General features: G+C 41.4%; 1 protein-coding gene across 10 annotated transcripts in view; it reads right to left on the bottom strand.

Annotated features, from left to right (window-relative positions):
* LOC119455842 (phosphatidylinositol 4-phosphate 5-kinase type-1 alpha-like) overlaps positions 1 to 21,152 on the bottom strand; it is an 83,229-nt gene that overhangs the window by 37,795 nt on the left and 24,282 nt on the right. For 9 of the 10 annotated variants that reach the window (XR_007467536.1, XR_007467535.1, XM_037717341.2 and 6 more), the window contains exons 8-12: positions 19,796 to 19,876; positions 14,406 to 14,487; positions 11,142 to 11,256; positions 10,682 to 10,814; positions 9,464 to 9,551 (exon numbers count right to left, since the gene is read on the bottom strand). Coding sequence is in view for 8 of the 10 variants with exons in the window: in XM_037717341.2 (XP_037573269.1) it covers positions 9,464 to 9,551; positions 10,682 to 10,814; positions 11,142 to 11,256; positions 14,406 to 14,487; positions 19,796 to 19,876 (499 nt within the window). In the remaining 2 variants the exon portion in view is untranslated. The remainder of the gene's footprint in view (positions 1 to 9,463; positions 9,552 to 10,681; positions 10,815 to 11,141; positions 11,257 to 14,405; positions 14,488 to 19,795; positions 19,877 to 21,152) is intronic. The other variant, XM_037717336.2, reaches the window with a different exon arrangement.

The following is a 21,152-nucleotide window of genomic DNA, read 5'->3' as shown; positions in this document are numbered from 1 at the left end:
CTACTAAGTATCAGCGACTGTGAAGAACAGAGACAGAAGCTTTACTGTACCATTTGCTTCAACTTTTCAATGATGTTATTTTTACTGGAGGTCTTCTTTGTCAGCTTACCATAGCAAGGGGTCAGTCAGCTTATGTGACAAAGGTACACACAGATGTTAGATACCTAAGGCTTTTAAAAACAAAGAGTACATGTATCTGTGCAAATAGGAACAGATGCAATAACTTTAACCTTGTTGCGAATTGTTTATGAAGAAGACACAATAGGTGCAAGTTACATGATTCTTATTAGCATCCTTGCGCTTACTAGTATTATACAAATTATGGAAGTCCTAAAAAAAAAAAACGGTGTGATATTCACAAAGACTAAACACCAAATTCAATGTCCTTCTATTTGAACCAGCCCTCAAATTAAATAGTCGTGAGATAACATTTCCAATATTAATTTTCCTCTTTTTGTACAGTTTCCTAATGATATGAATTGACATGGGGATAATTCAACAAGCCAATCTGTAAGAAAAAGGTGTTATTTCTTTGTCAAATAAATCGATGGACTAGAAATATAAACTTATCCAGCATGACTCACCATATTCAGAAGCTGTTGGAAAATCATAAAAAAAGTTTAATTTGCATTTGATTCATTATCGATTAGGTTCCAAAAATAGCTATTCGCACATGCCTGCTTCTCAACAATAGAACAAACTAGTTTTCAAGTTAAAGTTACCAGCAAGTACGCTACCATGCCAAATTATACTATATTTATGTCAATGTTAAGTATTTAATAACAGCAAAATAACTGCTGGTCCAGAAGGTGATCCTCACCAGAACTTTCCGAGAACATATGCCACCTTGTGTTGTATAGGATATGCAAGGATATGACATCCTTGCCAAAACATTAGCTTTGCTTCATCAACTATTTGTGTGCGTTAGCTGCACAGATACATGTATACATTCAATGTGTAGGTTCTGCGAGGTTGCAGGGAGACATTCATTATAACATAAAAACTTAAGTACCCAAATGCACCCAAATAATATTGCTGCACCAGTGCGCCTTCATTATGCAGGAAGTGGGCAAGGTGTCGTTAATACCAGTAGATATATAACGAATCTACTGACGCCTAAACACTACTACTCTGATGGGTCTAAATAACTAACTCCTAAAGATGTAAGGCACTATATTCCAACACCTATGCAAGTTCCATCAATTATTTAAGACATCACGATTTCACTAAATACTGCCAGTTCAAATGTTACTTTAGTGTGCCTTAATGTGAAAACTCTATGACCACTATAACAATGGCAACTTTTACCTCAAATGAGCAAAGAAAGTTTTATAGAATGTATCCTTCATGTTTCCCTGAAACATGCTTCTGAGTGGTGTTTTGATGTAATGGCAGCATCATAGTGGTTTATAGTACGATTACTGGAGGGAAGCTTGAAGCTGTGATTGTTCATTCACTGAAGGAGTAGTGGTTAGTACATAGATTTTTCTACGATTTGGCATGGATTCATTGAGAAAGCACATTACCACTTGTTTTGTTATTTGCTCCTTAACTGTGTTGGGGAGCAGTCAAGTGCTTCAGGTACAAAATTACTTACTTCCACTGAATAATTTCCAGTGAATCAATAAACCATGACATTTCAGAGCATGCATGCTGCCAAATCTAGACATAGTTCGCCAGTAACACTCATCATGCATATTACATTTTATATTCTAAACAATTACTTTTGTTTTCAATGGTCTGAAAACCACTTAATGCTAGGAATGAGAGGCTAAATGAAGTTTATTTATATCCATGTAGTGCCAACCATACCCACGCTAATTGAAAGGCCATACTGGTCATGCATGTCAACCACTTATGGCGCAGTTCCTTCTAGTATTTTTGGCATAAAATTCTACCAATACTCAAGACTTTCCTTGCTCACAAAAGCAATTTCACCATGACGCTGGGTCAACTATGCTTAACTTTAATGGTATTGTAAGCTTCACTGCCTGATGGTAAGGGAAACCAGACACTTGTGTATGGGCAGCTGATGTACCCTTAAACGAGGGCAGCGCATTAATCTTGCCCCTGTTCCTGCATAGCTGCACTTAGGCACGCTCAAGTGGTGGCCATGCTAGCAAATGCCTGGAAGGCAAAGAGCTGCTAGAAATCTTAGAACCATTCAACGTTAAGAGAAACACAATTACAAGTACGCAAAACTTTTGATAGAACCTGACACTGCCTTTTGGAAAAATTGAACGCTGAGTTCCACTAGTGTGTGCTGGGCAGTTTCTCACAATGTCAGAGTTCAAAATGCCGAAGCTGAGACTCTTCAATAGAGAGCCTTGAAATGCTTTATGGAATGTTTTTGGAAAAGAAAGAACAAACCAAACTTGTATCCATTAAGAATGTTTTCATTGAGTTTCTGACTGAGCATGGTTGCCCGAGTCAGAAGGTTTCAGCAGCAAAACACTGTTTTGTTAAACATTAAAAATAGAGACTGCAGCTAGTTATTAGGTTAACAGAACTTAAACCAATGAAAGTGTAAAACTAAACAATGTGTCTTTTAACATGCTATATGAACAAGTAAGCAGGAAAGATGGAGAGAAGAATAAAATAGTGAAGAAGAATTTAGATACATAGAACTGCAAAAGATTTGGTTTCTCGAACAGAAGGGGCACACTCGTTCTGGCTACTCCTAATTATTTATTAGCTAACACATTTAATGTATCTAGAAGAGGGAGACTGTAACTTAAATCAGAATCACGAGTGCTTGTGCTTGCTAAAAGTTTTCGCAAACAGAAGCAAAGTCGTTAGTGCCCATTAGGGCAGTCACATTGTCAAAAGCCTAAAGAAAAAAATAAGTACTCTGTTACATGGGGTACAAAGCCACCAATAGCTGTTATGCATTCACCAAGTCACCACCATGGCCACCGCATGCGAGTGCATGGTGCAGTTAAGTACAGGGTGCAACAAGATTGGAATTTTCCCACACCACTCACAAGAGGGCAGCACACACCACACATCCACAGTGGGCACAATGGAGAGGCATACATTTTGGGAGGACAAATACGAGGCAGGATGGGAAAAAACGGGGAAACAAAAAAGGTGGTAGTGTGTGGCTGGCTAGTAGGTAATGCACAACATCTGCATCTTTGCTTCTGGCCCACTCTTGTTGCGTGCGGTCACAATTATACTCGGTTGCATTGGAGAGAACACACTACAAAAAGGACAGTTCCAGCAATTGACACCAGTGGTACACATCCCTTAAGAAATAGCAAATATGTTAATTAACAACATGTTTGATTTCAACGTGCAAGAATGTGGAGTGGATGAAGCTGGTTTGATTAAAAATGATGACAAAGCTTAGGACTAATGAGAATGAGGAAGCTTGTAATGTTAAAACAAGCAGCACTCCCGTTAGGTGTAGCAGCAAGTGTATTAGTTAAAGGAAAGCAAAGAGTTACAGGGTAACAGCAGATTCTAAACATGATGAAGCAAGAATGATATAGTGTGCTACTACCATAGCATAAAGTGCTTTTACGGTGCTCTTACTTGGAGCTTAGAGCTAGCGATCTTCTAAGTGAAAATTATAAAAGTGACACTCTAAAGTGCAATTTTATTTGCAATGCTTTCATTCAATGCTACTTTCAGCCTACAATAGTGCTACAAATGCTGTACACATAAACATGAAATGTGTGTAAAAACCACACGACCCACTTACACCAACAGCCCATTCACAAAAAGTTTCAAATATATTCCAACAGGCCTTACCAGGCAATGCAGCTATCTTTCTGATGCATTATCTGACAGATAAAAATGAATTTACTGTCCCAAATCTTCCCCGTGTCCTATGAGTGATTACAGTTTTGACTGTTTGAGTGCGCTTAAAGCATGCCACAGTTCTCAGGAGAAGCCATGTTATGCAGAAACCTTAATTAGAATGTAAGTTTGATAACTGTGCACAATGTTATAACTTTTCACTGCTACTGTGTATGCCTGAGCCATCTTGTCACCTGTGACCTAATTTGTCAAAAGGACTTCGCTCTTGAAGCCAACCAGAGCCCAATTTATGCATGCAGATGTGTACACAATTAAAAAGAAAGAAAGAATCACAGTCACTTTATCTGTAAGAAAGATGTCAGTGCTTGATTTGTGATAACCTGACAGCTTAATATTCTTAATTTACAACTACACTGTTGGGTCGTTGAGCATAGTGCTCAAAGGAAATAGACTATTACCCGTAGTTACCAAAAGAAAACCCAAAAGGTAGCCCACCTACGATGAAGGACAAATTAAGTGATATAAAGGCTGGGCATCTTTCAGCGTGCAGCTAAAGAGAGCAAACACAAAATGTGCACACAGTCCAGGAATATAGTCTTAAAGATGGCCAAGCCTCATTTACTGACTACGTAGTTTGCTACTCAACAGCTCCTGACAATAAGTTCACCTTGCCTAATTGACTAGGCTGACTAGTGGTGGTTGGGTGACGAGTTGGGAGACAAAAAAGTATGAATGAGGAATAGGCATGCATTTAAATGTAAATATAACACTACTCGTCTAAAATTTTGCCAAACTATCTACAATGGTCGTGCCAGTTGTCAAGACCTATTCCAATCCCAGTCTTTCTTTCAACAAAATGGGTGGTGCATTGTTTGTTTATTCTGGTACTTGCCAAGGCAGTTTCAGCAACTTCTACATTCTGAAATTTACATTGGTGGGTCATCTTTCGACATTTTAACAAAAAGTAGAAAATCACGCCGGAAAAAAGGATAGGCTACCTTTTATGGATATGCCACCTTGGGATTTTACTAAATTACAGCACTGCCTAAACGCACCACCCGTTTTCTGTTAATATGTGACAGTATTCATGGTGATTTTAGGCTCAAACTTATTTCTAATATCGCTCACTGCAATTTCTTTTTTTTATTTTGCATTGTGTAAACAAATACACAATGCATTATCAACATGCATTATTGACAGTGCCCTGTCAAAATGCTGACAATAAAAATTAGCGAGGAGGCTACACAGCGTGTAGTCATTAGTCAAATGCAATGGACGCATGAAATGTGCCTAAATATATGCTGAGACAGCAACTAGTACTGGAAGTGCCTACTATTGAGCAATAGGCTTGCACTATTACCATACAAAACAGCAATGACTGCCTTTCTTTCAATTTTACTACAGCAATTCTGATGCAAATTTTGCTTACAAGTAACCATCACATTTCTGCAGGCATTTTGTGGCTAATCTGCCACTAAAGCAGCTGTAAATCTTAATTCACGTCCCAAACAATCAGCTTCCAGAACGTACTTGCGTAAACTGGCTAATCATATGCTTGTTAAATTACCTGCTAAAGCAATTTCAAGGAGCATGCAAAAATTGAAGGCTAGTCATTAATATCTGGAATACTTTCCTGCTTTTTATGTTGCTCGCAGACTAACACCTTACACAAAAGTTTCGAAGGTGGCAGTACTAATATGAAAAGAGCCCGTTCAGAAGCCCTACAGTGGTACAGTGGAATCTCATTGATACGATCTTCACGGGAACCGGAAAATAAAGCGTATCATCTATCTCTTAATGTATTATCCTACCAAATTGTATTATTGGGAAATGAAAAACATATTATCCCAAAAAACGTATTATCCAGAATTGTATCAACGAGATTTCACTGTACAGTGAGCTTTGATGCGCAAAACAACCTGACCGTAACAGCCGGTGTGAAGAGAGCCTTCACCTTTTAACAAAACAGCATATCGATTAACATATCAACACGGTCAACTGGACCATGTCTATAAGTTTACACAGTGTCACTTGTACAGGGCACAAGATTTTTTTCAAGGCCCACTACAATAGCTCTACAAAGGACTTGGCTACCTTTAGCATGTCATCATCCTAACGACTTGGTTCTTTCACAGGAGACTGTATCAACTGTTTGAATGCAAGCACTGCCATCACAATAGTACCACTGTTTGTGCACTCTTATGAATTCCACTGAGTTACAAAGCTTGAGGACTGGCTGTTGCATGGAGCAGCCTTTGCTCTTTTACAGAAGATACTGTTAAGGTTTCCTTTGAATCACATGTCTGTAGACGCCGACACATATCTAGTGTCTGATTCATTTTTCCAGTGCCTGTGTGTATTTTTTCCTAAGTTATTCTCCCACTCCTGCAATAGCTTCTGCGTGAGCTGCATTATGTAAACGTACTGTAAACATACTGTAAACATACTATATTTATGTAAGCATAAATACAAAATTACACTTGAGTGACTTTTTCGTCATAGCAAATGCATGGCTTATGACTGATTGCCACGAACAAACTGGGACCACCTTTGGAAGGTGATAATATGCTTGTGGCAAAGGACGTAAAACTGCAGCTGAAGAAGTAAACATCAAGTTTTGTCAAATGTAAAGCCAATTTTTAGGCTTTCCACTGAAGCCTTTTCTTTTGGCAAGAGAGTGAACTTGTGCAGATGGTAAAAAATTATGTGAACCCAAATTCCTAAGGCACAGAAAGAATGGAGGAGTAAAGAGGTGTAATAAGTCGTCAGAAATATTGTGCTTGTTGGGCACTGCAGGTAACTCCACGGTTCGAGATGGTGATGCTAGCCGTTACAATAGTACTACTGTGAAAGATGAACTGAATGTCAGCACTCCTGCTGAAATGTTACCCAGATGTTGTCAAATGTTACGCATCAAACGGGATGATACTATGACATGCCTGATCTCCAACACTTGCTGACAAGTAGTATTTGCAGAAATGACGCACCACTGACATTTCCGACAGCACTGTGACACTTCTGCAGTTCATCAAAACAACTGATCAAGAAGGCATCAAAAGGGCATTGAAAATGATGGTGGCTTCCTGGAAGTCTACATAGGATGCCTACATAGCAAAACAAACTGAAGAGCTAGCCTTATGTAAAGATGGCACTAGTATTAATGAGAGCCAGTACACAAACTCTTAGCAGTCTGTTTAACCCTATTCCACTGTAAGCATCCTGAACAGTGGCAGAACCGGCTTTTATTACAAAACAATCCTACCATTTGTTGCCTTCTCATGTGTGATCTGCACTGTCAGAAAATGGCACAACAGTCTTCTGAGTGCATAGTGAATGCTCTGTCAATCTAGAACTACATCCCTTTTTGAAAAATGTCATTTGTGGACCCCCAAGATCTTCCAATAGTTATATATACCATATTTAACAATAGTTATATAGTTATATATACCATATAAGGCGAGGTTTTCCCTGAATTTCTAGCCTCGAAGTCACCCCCCGCCTTGTACACGAATTTTGCCTTTAAGAGTGGCTTCACGACAGTGCACTTCATGGCAACGTGCGCCGTGGTGCCGTGAAGCCACACCTAAAGGCAAAAGTCACATATAACCCGCACTCCGTGTGTTGAAGCTCCCTTACCCCTATTTCATGGTCGCAATTTTGCATTTTGGCTGTATTAGTAATTCAGTAATTCAAGCGATCCCCACCGAGTCTCGATAATCCGTCGGCTACTCTGTATCGCCTTATATCGGTGTGCATACTCAAGTTTGTTTTTTCTTGCATCCCCCCAATTGCACCCTCGCCTTGAATCATGACCACCTTGTAATCGAATAAATACGGTAGTTGCATTAACCCATGCACTCTGAATGGTTTCACTGAACATCCTCCCCAAGCGTTTAAAACAGGTGTGTGCTGACAGTGGCAGCGGAGAATCTGAACTTAGTTCGAAAAAGTTTAGAAAAGAGCAGTAGATATAACTTAATAGTTATGAAATGCATACATTTACAAGCCACTTTGTCCTCAAACTTTGTGACGGTAGTGGTAAAACAAGTGCCAGTGCTTGTGGTCCTTCAAAGAGTGCACCATACCACTGATAGCACCTGCACTGCATGAGCTGAATTCTGAAAGAGCACTAGAACTATTTCACACAAGGACTGTTGTCTGGCTGTGTACAGAACACCTGCCCCTGAATGGTAGCTACTTGAACTAAAGCCATGGGATGCGATAACCATAAGAAAGAAGGCACTTCATGACCTTCAAACCATAAATGCAATGTTGCCTCTTCCAATCTCTTTATGCCAAACAGCAAGCAACGCTGTGCGACCTGTTCCTGACGCATAAACTGCCTCTCAGTTCACCTCGCCAAACTAGAAATGGGAGCGGGTTCCATAAGGAAAATAACAGGGGCAAGGGTCAACAGGTGCAGAGAAGAGGACAAAGAGTGCAATGCGTGATGCGTCGGCAAGGAGCAAAATGCGTGAGAGAGTGGCAAAGTGCAGATAGTGGCACGCCATTCAGATTACCTTCCGGACCCTACTCCGAGAAACTAGAATGTTGCCGAGATTCCATTCTGCAGTGCAAAGCTTCAAACCAGTTACACCGTGAAACAGGCCAGGAGGCAGTTGACAGCACGAAGACCCACCTATTTCGCGTGGCAGAGTTGCTAGCATTTACAATACCAGTCGCTGTGCAACCCTAACAATGCCTGTAGAACATCAAGACAGGCTTGCTGGCGATTCAAGGCTGCTTCTTTATGGTGCAGATGGCACACAGGGAAGGAAAGTTTGCCCTCTTTTTCTTTTCTTGTCAGTGTACAGTCTGTGTGGCTTAAAATCAGTTATGCCGAATGTAGGAAAATAGATGGCTCAAGAAAGGAGGTGTTAGCATTTTCTCTGTCACAGTAAGGCTAACAAATGACACATGTTGCAACATGCAACATGTGCAAATGACACAGCAAAACACCTATTAAAAATTAAAAGAAGCACGCACTAAGTTCAGCCGCAGTAGTCTCTGTTCATGTAGCTGATTTTTAAAATTCTGCAATGCCTTTAGCCACATGTGTTAGCCTGTGCAAGTAATTGCATATGACAGTAATTTTCCTTGTTGAAAGCTGGAAGCACAGTCAACTTGGGCAAGTCAAATTGGCAGGTAAATAGATATACTTTCAATTATTTGCAGTGGAATAAATTATAATTTAAACACATGATCAGAACAGCAACATGAACACATAGACATTACTTAGTTGCATTTGAGGCAACCAGGTTGATGATGAAAAACAGGCCTGTATCAACTATTCCTGCTTTGTGTACACAGAGCAGGGTTTCTCAGCTCTGTGAAGTAAAAAAATGTTTAATTACATACCAAAAAATGCATTAGAAGCGGGACAAGTTAGCAAAAAAAAAAAAAAACTTGTTTGAAGAATCAGAACTCACGAGTTATCCAATTTGGAATTATGACGAGTCCAGCTGCCAAAAAGAATGCTGTGATCGAACATGCAAGGCAAAGCATGGCAGGAACTGCTCTGCCGCCTTTATGCAACTCTGCACTGCAGAAAGGAATGATCAGCTGTGCACGATGCTAGTCGTAGCAGGATAGGCAGTGTGAGTGCAACAAAGAAGACCTTCAGTAGTGAAGGAGAATGAGAGTGAAGAGGAGAGATTGACGACGACTGCATGACCTCGGAGGTGATGCCGCTACTCACGAGAGGGAATCTTCTTGAAGACTCTTTTGGCCATGAAGTCCTGAAACCGTTGTGCATAGAAGCTGGGCCTGTGCACTGAAACAGAGTCCTGCACAGGCAAAGAAAGAATGACGAAGCAGATTGGCAGGTGCGGCATTCAAAGGCACAGATGGTTCATGAGGCAAGAATTCCTCTGACGGCTTCCTATTTATGAGTACATTTTATTTAAATTTACAACAGCTATGGATTTTAACATGCTTTCTTTTTCTTTTCTTTTTTTTTCATTTCGATTTGGGTTTTATTTGGGCACATAAATGTCCAGGAGCTCCAGGACTAATGGCAAACAAAAATGCCTGACAAGGTCCTGCACCTTTGTGACACTCAGCATGCAGCCACACAAAAGAGAACAGTTTACATCATTTACAGACATAACAAATAACATCCTCATTGGTAACAACTACAAAGCAATACTCCGAAAAATAAGTTCATGTGAATGCTTACATGCATGCTGTAAAACATGTACTTCATTTTGTATCAAGTGATAAAGTATATGCAAGCGTTTCAGTGCCATAGCATGTCCTAGTTCTAGGAGCAATAAATTGGTGATAGGAGCAATATGCCCCATCTATTAAACTTAATGATGCAGGTTTTGATCAAGCTTGACAATGCCTCATTGTATGAATTTACTGGATTAAAATAGTACACAGACACAGTGAAATCATAATAATTTGAAAGTTCTTGAATTGACAGATAATACTGAACTGCTTGAATGGTCAGAGCAAAGTTGCATTATTAGAATAGGAAAAACTCACGAATTCCAACTCCACAACTGCACAACAGTTACTTAGAACAAAATTTCTTACTCCCGTGAACTGCCTTTCAGAAAAGCCAGAGTAAAAGGCCAAAGTTCAACGTATCGCTAGCAACCATAACCTTGAATACTGTAAAAGAGCGTTTTAGCTTTGCATGTTACTATAGGTCCACAGCACATGCACCGCCTCTACGTGGAACTACAGTAGACAAGTTGCTAAATCAATGTTGTAGCACACCGGCATCATAAGCCGCACTTCAGTGGAAAAGTAAATTAATAAAGCTGTGAAGAATTGGGCTTTGAATAGAGTTCCACATTGAACGCATGACGAATGCTAGATGCTGTGGTGCTATCTGGTAGCTAGAAATCAAGACATAGTGGGGCTTTAATTAGTGCCAGTGCTGCCAGTGCAAGGCAACGGTTCTCACCCCGTCATGAAACATGGACTTCCAGGTATGCTCAAGCTTTTTCTTGAGCCGGTAGCTTTGCAAAATGTCGATGACTCCAATAAACAAGAGAAGTCGCTCTCCTTTGGAGTTCCTCGCTGGGATGCCACCGGTTCTGTAAACAGGTAAGAAGAAGGTGAGCAAGCAAACACAGTCAACAATGCACACATACATGTTAGGCTAGCCCTGACGAGCTAGAACAGTTACAGGCCAAAATTTCAGTGAAACTAGCTTTGAACAAAACAGCCTTGCAGCAAGAATATTCTCATACCAGCAACAACAAAAACAGCAGCTATGGGAAAGGCACACTCTAGGAAAAAGACAATCCTCAAATTGTTAAGCTCATATTGTTAAGCTCAAATTGTTAAGCTCAATTGTTGCAGGGCTCATATGCAGACGAGTGCCTTGCCTACAGCACAAAATAAATACGAAGTGAACTTACGGAACATCCTCGTCATGATCAATGGGCTCTACATCAGCCTGGATTGATTCCATGGCGGTGGAGAAGTTCGCCAGCCGTTGCCGGTTTACGGACTTACTCCGCGTCAGCCCAGATCCTGCAAGCACAGTTATGAATAGAACTTTTGTCAAAGGTATCCTGTTTATATGTGCTAGAACTTGTTTCTCAGGACACTTATGACCCTGTCTGCTGCTAGCCAACTTACTCGCCCTCTTTCCAAACGTGTGCACTCACACACACACCCTGACCGAGAGAACTGAACCTGTGAAGCCCTCATGTGAAAGGCACAGTAAACGTAAATATTCAGTTCAGCTACACGCCTGGAATACCCTGCAGGTCAGCCTTACCACAAGCCAAAGCTCGGTATGTCAAAGAGGAGAAATCGAAAGGCACTTTCCCCGTGAAATGTATTTTTAGAGATTCTGCTTTGGGCTAGATAGTTTTGTATGCATAAAGAGTTTAATTATTTTAATTTTGGGGTTTTACGTGCCAAAACTAGTTCTGATTATGAGGCACGTGGTAGTGGAGGGCTCTGGATTAATTTTGACCACCTGGGGTTGTCTAACGTGCACAACAACACAAGCACACAGGCGTTTTTGCATTTCCCCTCCATCGAAATGTGGCCGGCCGGCCGCATTTCAGTTACTGAGCACGAGATCGGCCCTGCGATCTTGTGCTCAGCAGCGCAACGCCTTAGCCACTGAGCCACCGTGGCGGGTGTATGCATAAAGGTCATGTTGTAAGGAATGATTTGTATCAACTTGGAAACTTTCAGTGAATCTGCTTGCGCAAAATGGCCCTACTGTACTAAAATACTGCAAAATTCTCAACTCCACACCAACATCATGAACTCTGGCTTGTGCCACAAAATTTGAAGAGTTCAGCCTTAATTTTTTTCTGTTAATACAATCGATCCCGGATATATCGTGCTCGAAGGGGATGACAGAATAGTTCACTATATTAAATTATTAAATTGATAATTTTAAATATAAAATATGCCTATCTGAAGCTTATCTGAGATCTCTGCACGTCTTGGACAGTTTCCCCGAGACCGTGAAAAGTGGGAACTTAACTCTTTCCGTACCGCGCCCATTGGGCATGGTTAACCCTGTATCCATGGTTTGAAACTCCACTTTCAAGACGTTCCACGTTGCTCATGGACATACTGCACTATCGGACATGAAGGAGGAGAACTATATTTTAGTTTTCTAAGCAGCTTGCCTTTTTCCCGCGAGGCAGTGATTTTTAAACGTGCTCTGAAGTTTTGCGATCGTCAAACGAGAACGAAAGAATGGCCACCCGCTATAGATGGTTTGAAACGCCGCTTTCGAGACATTCCGTGCCGTTCACAGACACACTGCGCCATTGGACGCGAAAGAGGAGAACCTCTATTTTTATTTTCTAAGCAGTTCGCTCTTTCCTGCTGAGCGGTGATTTTTAAACGTGCTCTGAAGTTTCGCGGTTGTCAAAACAGAACGCAAAGATGTCCAGCTCCGGAAATGGCGTGCGCGCGCTTCAGGAGATCGCAAATATCGCGATTCCGCTGCATCTATGGTTGATCTTATCAATATATCGAATAGAAGCGAGTCAGAGGACGCTGAATTTTGGTGGGCTTTGAGTCTGAAAGCAATGACGACGCCAACCAGCCCGGAACATCGGCGGCTGCAGCCCAGCACGTCCAACTGTAATGCTTTCAGTTAAATTTTTGTAGCGGAATACCTGTTCAATTAAAATTTTTAGCTTTTTTGGGAGATAGTGCCTAATAGATGGCAATACATTTTGCATATCTCATAATTTTTGTAACATTTCTTTCTTAGTAGATACAAGCGTGACTTAACAAACTTTGTTCAATTTTATTACAAACCTTGATTTTACCAATTTATATCTTTTTATGACATACATCTCGTTAATAAAACTTCTATGGGTGAAAAGTGCATTCATTTTGCTTTCTGTTTATGTATTACATTAAATATTGAGTGCAGTAGTTCCTTCAGAAAAACACATCTGCCATAACATACAAAAAAAAAAACCAATTTCCCCCATGGTAGGGAAAGAGTTAATGATTGGCTTCTCCAAGGCCGCGTCAAGCGCACAAAATTTGACTTACCTTTTTCTCACTAACGTTGTAAAGCATTTGTGCTGCGGAATGGTCTTCGCAATGCTAACCCTAAATGCCTGTGTCGTCCGGACTGTAAAGATTCCTTTCAGCGGAAGTTGGGATCGGATTCATTTTGGCAGCTCACGGAATCCTAAAATGCTGCTTATGGAAAGCCTTTGTCTACAAGAAGACACACCCGGTAGCAAAGCATCTCAGTTCAGCATCCCATGCTCGGAACCACTGAGACTAAATATCGAACGTCATCCACAATTTTTTGTGGAATGCGTATCAGATCGGGAGGCCTTTTGCATTCTTGAAGCAGCATGGCAATCTGCTCTTGCTGATAACGATTGGCCACAGTTTGCACGAGCCATCCATATGCGCAGCGAGTGAAACTGAGAGCGCCCTGCTCATTTTTCCTCCATGGCATGTAATACCCATCAGATTCAATCTCTTGTTTGACAGCATCTGCCAAAACAGTGCCGTTTCAAGTTTGCCGGCAATAAATATGTCTGACGACACGAGAGGTGATCGTGTCTGTGTTAGGAAAAGCACAGTTGCAGGGAAACAACACGGCGTTCAATATATAGAATGTGGCAGTGAATGGGAGTTCAATGTATACTTAGTACATTACTATACTTTTGCATGGGATTTTCAAGGGGATTTTACAACTGTTCGATATAGACAATAATTCGACTTGCACGAGTTCTATATATTCGAGATCAACTGTAATCATCTTTATATTTATTTTTTTCTTCTGAAGAAGGGAAATAAATTTTGTAATAAATATTCCAACTGCCTTAGTGTGATTTAATTGATGCAGAGTAATAAAGTACAAGTCATGCATTTCGCTATCATTACACATTGTTTCTTTAATTCCACTCGCAATTGCAACAGTGTTGGTAAAGTAGTAGAAGCAGCAATATAGTTACCAATGCAAATGTGATGCCAAGCTAGCCTACAAATCACACCTGAATGCTATGAGCTTCAAGTGTGCATCATTCTTTTTTTAAACAAAAAAATTCAGTCACACACAGCAGACAAGTTTACTACCCATGAGGTGGGTAAATCATGATACTTTGAACTAAGTCTATGTCCTTTTTCCATCTGCCTTAAGAAAATCTGGAAGCACCTGAAAATGGCCTCACCTGTTGGTTTAAAGCTGGAGTCTTCTTCTGAGCCAGCTGAATTGAGTTTCACTTCATCCTTTGCACCCTGATTCTGCTGCTCCTACATGCAAGACATTCATCAAGGTAATGCACAATCACTTTGAACTTACGACTACAGTTAAACACGTATGTATGAAGTGCAAAGCCCCTTAACGTGCCCTATTACAGACCTGCTTATAACGAACCTCCATATAACGAATTCCTGGATATAACGAAGTTTTTCTATTCCCCGCCATTACTCCATAGAAGCACATGTATTTGAGAACTCTACGTAACGAAGTGCCAGCGGGAGACCCGTAACGAAGTGGCAGTGGGAGACCCCCTCGAAATAACAAATTTTCCCCACAGACAACCTAGAGATTTCTCCCCAAATTTTGTCATTTTTGAGCGAGCAGCGACCGGAAGCACCTTCTCCGCCGCGACGGAATGTGAAGCGGCGGTGTCGCGCTTGGCGTGGTCGAATTCACGGACTGAGAGGCGAGAGCGAGCGCACGTGTGCGTGCATGCGAGTGTGCGCGAGGCGGGCCTACATCCCTTGACCCGGCTATCTTGCCGCCGCGGGCATGACCTTTCCCCCCTCCCTTCATTCAAACCTGATCCCGCCGCTTGCTGCAGCTGGCCTAGCCCACCAAGCCAGCACTCTCCTATTCCAGTTGATGTTGCCGAAGAAAAAAAAAAAAATGTTTTTTTTTTTCAACGCGCTGGCAGCGCCACTCTTTGGTTACTGCGCAAGTCTCTGTGCTTCACTTCATTAACCTGACACTAGGACCCGATAAAACAGGTCCAAAATTGCCTGTGCATTAGAATCGAGTACGACCCTAAATTTGCGCTACCTTATCGCCATCGGCATTTCAATAGTGGCCGCCTCCTACTCACTTCGACCCTAGCTCCCGTAGCTTCTACCATGTGCTGTAGTACGTGTGCTTAGGCAATGGTCTACCAATTTAGTTAAACAGTGAACATTTACAAGTTTAAACCCGGCTGATAAAACTATCCTTACTTCGTATAGCTGTCTGCTAATTTGCTGTCGCAATCGATGCTTCACCTTTCGGGCGAAACTGGGACTTTTTTGTTCATCGCAACTTTAGTGTATTGGGAGTAAACCTTGAGTGATAGTTGTATTCCTGTATGAAAGCATGAGGTGCGCGGTACTGTATACAATTTTTCCCCCCTCTCTTTTGGTCATGGAAAACGGGTGCACGTTACAATCGAGGGCGCGTTAGAATCGAGTAAATACGGTAAGTGTTTCTTTTTCGAATTTTCGTGCTGCACCTGCATATAACGAAATCTTCTTCATAACGAAGTTTTTCAGGAATTTGTCAATTTCGTTATATCCAGGTTTAACTGTATTGCCATTTGTGAAGAGTGAGTCTGTGAGGTCTGCTCACAGATTGCCAAATACTAAAACTTTTCACCATGTGCAACCAAGGTAATGTACAACTCCTTCGAACCCACAACTACCGTCGAATGTGAACATACCAAGCGCTGAAACCAATGAACATTACAAAGTACAGCATTACACACCATTATATTCCTTTGCGAAGAGCGAGTCTGTGAGGTCTGCTTACAAAATGCCAAATACTGGATACAACCTGTGACAATGTGCATTAACGTTTGCATTTTAGTGCTTGCCTACAAACTCTTGCACAATGCCATCCAGCGTGCACTGGCCACACTACCATACGAGAAACCAACATGTTCATTGCGATTTACATCAACTATAACGCTCCCCATACTAACAAACATCAGGACCAACTATCACTTTCGATTTCGTTAGTTGCTGTCTAACATTAAAATATTTTGCTACATAACATCATGGCACCTGTCATTCCATTTCTGTTTAGAGCAAATTATTCATCACTTACTTTTGAAAAATAATGCCTGCAATCAATAGAAAATTGCTTGCACCATGTCAGATACATCACTTCATTTTATTGATTTCAATTTCGTTGTGCAATTTCTCAAAAGTCTTGTGCGTTAACACAGACCCCTGTAGCAACCCATCAAATTGTTCTGGGGTCATACACGTATAAAACTATAGTGTAATGTATCTATAACAAAATAAAGAAACTTGTTTGTTTTCAGAGAATCAGAAACCTGCATCCTGTTCTGACCAGAGCCTTACGTATAACACAGAAAAGAAAACCAGCACAGCAGACCCCTTCCATGGATATATCTATTTCTCAGTTAATTCGATCCGGACTGAAGGTCCTGGCCGGCACCCGTGCATTTCTATGGGCCTAACCTTTCGTCATTTTGATCCTAAAACTGGTTTTCATTGGATAATTCAAGCTTGACCAGTCGGCATGCATGCGCCTGACACCTATAGTGACCTCAATAGCGACTACCCCTTTAAAGGCGGCGTCTGTCTGTGCAGAGCTTTGGGGACAGTGAATGGGTTGAACACACCTAAAAAAATTTCTTGTCGTAAACGACTATTTTCTGCCTGCCCTAGGTTGATTTTGAAGCAATAATGGTAACTCACAATGTTTGATTACAGTATTTACCAGATTCCAAGGCAGAGCTTTTTTGTTTTCCAAGAAAATTGGACCGAGAACCACATTCGCAACGTTCATATGCTTTGCCGCATAACAAGGCTGTATTGTGGCAAAGCTGACTTTAGGAAACCAGCCGCCACTGTACAACACATACATATTAGACCCTTGCCCATTTTTCTTGAAAAGAAATTGGGTGCACATTAATTTCTACTTTGTTTAGGGGCTTTAATGTTATCTCTACATTAGTTTTCTACTTTAGACACATAGAAAGTGGGCACGCGTTTGATTTAGGGGCGTGTTAGAATCAAGAAAATACTGCCAAATGAATCAGCGGTGTGTTTTGATGTTTTTTCTGCATCTTGCTCAATTCGACCCTCCAGAAAATTCGATAAGTTTCGTCGGTACCGTCAGGGTCGAATTAATGCAAGTCAACCGTAGTACAAGTGATAACGGCAGTTATATGGAACATGTCGCGCAGCCTTCCACTGTGATGGCCCTACAGCACGCTATAGGCCCCAGATTACAACATGCTTATGTACCTTAAAAAACAAAGCTGAAAGTTTACACATAAAGAATTAAGTGTTAAGTGCCGACATTTTTGTTGCAATATTGCTGTTGCGAAATGAGAGAGCACAGACAGGGAATGCGCTGCCAAACGAAACATTGTGTCAAATTTCCATTAGCCTACCTTGAGGCTACAGAACCTGCTGACATCACAAAGTGCGCCCTGTGCGTCACCAATAACATTCGGGGACACAATCACTTTTACAAGATTTGAACATAGACGCGTCGGCATCTACGAACAACAGTGTTCCGGACAAAAATTTGCCCAATGGGACTCTATGTTCATTTGACTGCTTTCGGGGATACATTCACTTCAGGGAAGATTTCGCATAAGTTTGCGTTGAACGTGTCGACCTCTATGGGCGACAGTGTTCAAACGGCAACTTTTTCATGATTTCATGTAACTTGTATCGGACACATTGGTGTCTACGGGTGACAAGCATTGATGCGATCACTTAAAGGGACTGACAACCGATATTTATGGACCCAGTTTTTTATTGCGCAACGAAAAGCTCACCCTCGGTAGTGTTTACACCTGCAGCGGTTACTTCCAAAAGTGCGTGGATATTTTATAAGCAGAATTTTTCGATCTGAGCAGCCTCTAAAAAAATAAGAGTCCCTCCTCCAGCAACGCTGTGAAGTGATAGCGATGCCAATAGCCCGCCTCACAAATTGTGAAAGTCGCCCATTGACCTGCTTTCACTGGAAGAAGTGGAACTGTGGTTAACCACCTATATTATCACCTTTCGAGCCACTTTTAAAGGGAAATAGACTGGTAGAATAAGTTTGCTTTGCAGTACAGACCTTTCTTATAGCTACACCGCATTTTTTTCCCAAGTACACGCCTACATCATGGCTGGCTGGCCCCCGTCGCCGTTATTCAGTCGATAGACGAGCCAAGCGAAGTCATCAAAAACAAAGGCAGCGCCACTTATCTACTCACTACAAACGAAGGCTTACCTGCACATTGTAAGTTAGAAAAAACTTATAATAGAAAGAATGTTACTGCATTTCAACATTAATAAAAAGACTGGGAACAGCATACACTGGTAAAAGGTCACATGGTAGACCTCATAAATAGGTTCATGTTTTTGCCACATGGGGCGCCAAAGGTCATTTTTCACAACTTTTAGTGAAGAATTAAAAATATAAATCCACGTTTAATGAGAAAAACAGGGCCCGTTCTAGCCAATACGACAGACAATCTTTCCATCCGCAGGGTTATCTCAATTCATGTTCTGAGCGGTTGTCTGTCCCTTTAAGCAAGATTTCATGTAATTCGCCAGATGTGTCGACGTCTGGGCAACTGCATAGAGACGATCGCCTTCGCAAGATTTCGGACGGGTCGGCCTCTATGAGCAACAACGTTCCTCCAGTACACGCTGTCGCCTGCACATACAGACGCGTCCTGTGCCAAGTTATGCGAAATCTCGCGAAAGTGATAGCATCTGCAAAAGCAATCGACCGAGAATACAGCCCCATTGGGCAAACCTACATGCGGCGATGCCGAAATCGCATGCGATGCCTGTTGGGCAGATTTCATCGTGAATGGAGGCGTGGTAGCCCATATCGGTGGGACATGGATTTCTTGGTTTTTGCTGGATATTGTTTCCTGCCACAGATTATGCACTGCACATGGTATGCAAAAAACCATCTTGACATGTCAGTAAGGTCAATGGAGATGCGACAGTGCCCGCCGTGCCATTTCAAACAGGTGATCAGAAAACACGATGGCAGCCATGATATGGTTTCGGCACTAGCGATTGCTTCTCACGTTGTGCTGTTTTTGTAAACGAAAATGGCGGCAGCATCGTAAGCGTGCTGTGATGGGATTTTAAGCAATTCAAGTGGAGATAAATGCATTTGAAAACTTTTTGTACTCTGTTAGCATCACACAGATTCCATCATATTTTGTTAATGTGGGATAGCAGTTTAATGATGTTTCGTTGTCAAAAAATACTAACTGCATTGAATCTTATGGGCGTTCACAAAGGATACGTAAATATTCTGTTGTGGTGAGAATTTCGTTTTCTCAGGCTTTTATAATCACGGGTTTCGGCCCCCTGTACATAATTTCATTCACTTTCAGATCATGAATTCTGGCAGAATAAAATATTTCTACCAGTACCCTGATTTCACAGTAGCCAAGAAGTGCATGAGGCAATAAACAATGGTTTAGAAAAGGACTAAAGTTGCTATTTGTGTAAGTCGCTTCATTTCTGTTCGTGCAACCTGTCTTACACTGCACAAATAAAACAAGAGTGGTCATAACCTCCACTCAGTTGAAAGAACATGAAAAGAACTCACTGTTCGTTCCCTTGCCGCCTGGTCGATGTTGTGAATGCCTACGAGGAGGCTGTAGTCCATTATTTTGAAGCTCTCCAAGACCTGCACAATTTATCAAGAACAAGTAACATGCTTGACCCTGTCTTGATTTTAAGGTGTCAAGAGACCAACTTCTTATGTCACAGGATATGTGTGTTTCAACCAGCAAGTTCCCTTCCTTTGTCAAGGCGTACATCAGTCACAGGTGAATAACTGAAACCCCGCAAAGGAAGGAACAGCGTTCAACTATACTCAACTAGTAGGAAATAATTTGGGAGTGACCCTAGCTTCACAACTACCAGATCCACAAAGAGCGAGTGACATCAATGTGGAAAGAAGGGGTGAACCAATGCATGTATTAGCAGATAAAATGTTCAGCTGATGTATAACTGAGAGAAAACTAATTTGATCAGAAGGTCTACGAGTATGCATTAAGAGAAATGCAGGAAAAAAGAAAAGGCTACATGGAAAGTGGGTACCCGAACGCCTTTAAGTACTGCTTACTTGCTCATAACACAGACTGGTTGTTTCTGTGACAGGCTAAATGGGTTAACGTAGCATCAATTCTGCTGGAAGAACACAACCTTCATTATGTGCAAGCACAAAAACTATTGAGAGCTTGCAGAAGATAGCTACCGATTACGGAAATGCTCAATTGTCATGAGCCCTCCCTGTACTTGCCACCTTGCCCGCTTGATAACTGCACGACAGCGGAAAACTGGCTGGTCGAAAAACTGGCTGGTCATAGTTATGGCAGCTGCGATTGTAGGCAGCTTGAATTCTGATACAGTGGAATATTGTTGATACGATTATGCATAATAAGTTTCTTTTTCTTTTCCGATAATACGATTTGGTTGGATGATACGTCGGATGATACGATTTTCAGATGATATGCTTTATTTGCCAGTTCCTGTCAAGATCATATCAGTGAGATTCCACTGCACTGGTGCCACACATGATTAGGGCAGTGCGAATGAGTGTGGACCTATATTGCACATGGCATGCGTCCAAGCAGACGATGGTGACTGTGGCATGATTGGACATTTACTCTTATGCACACTTATGAATCCAAATGTCAATTTTATAGTACAGTGTGTATGTAGAACGTTTGCTTTTCATTTGCAAGGTGCCGTTTTATTTACAAGGGTCACACATGCTATTTATGGGAACACCAACTGGCGTTGCAGTTACGTTTTTCCAGCTCTGTGCAACATAGGAATGGCCACAGGGGTGGTCAAGAATAACCAGCAGTAACTAGAGCCACTAAACTACTATTCAAATCAAATTCTCTACAACAAACAAGACTGGATGTTGAACATTTTCTTCAACAAATGTAGTC

The sequence above is a fragment of the Dermacentor silvarum genome, chromosome 6 (genome assembly GCF_013339745.2).
Source record: "Dermacentor silvarum isolate Dsil-2018 chromosome 6, BIME_Dsil_1.4, whole genome shotgun sequence".
In the NCBI taxonomy this organism is placed as follows: domain Eukaryota; kingdom Metazoa; phylum Arthropoda; class Arachnida; order Ixodida; family Ixodidae; genus Dermacentor; species Dermacentor silvarum.
This window is presented reverse-complemented; position numbering and strand designations above follow the sequence as displayed.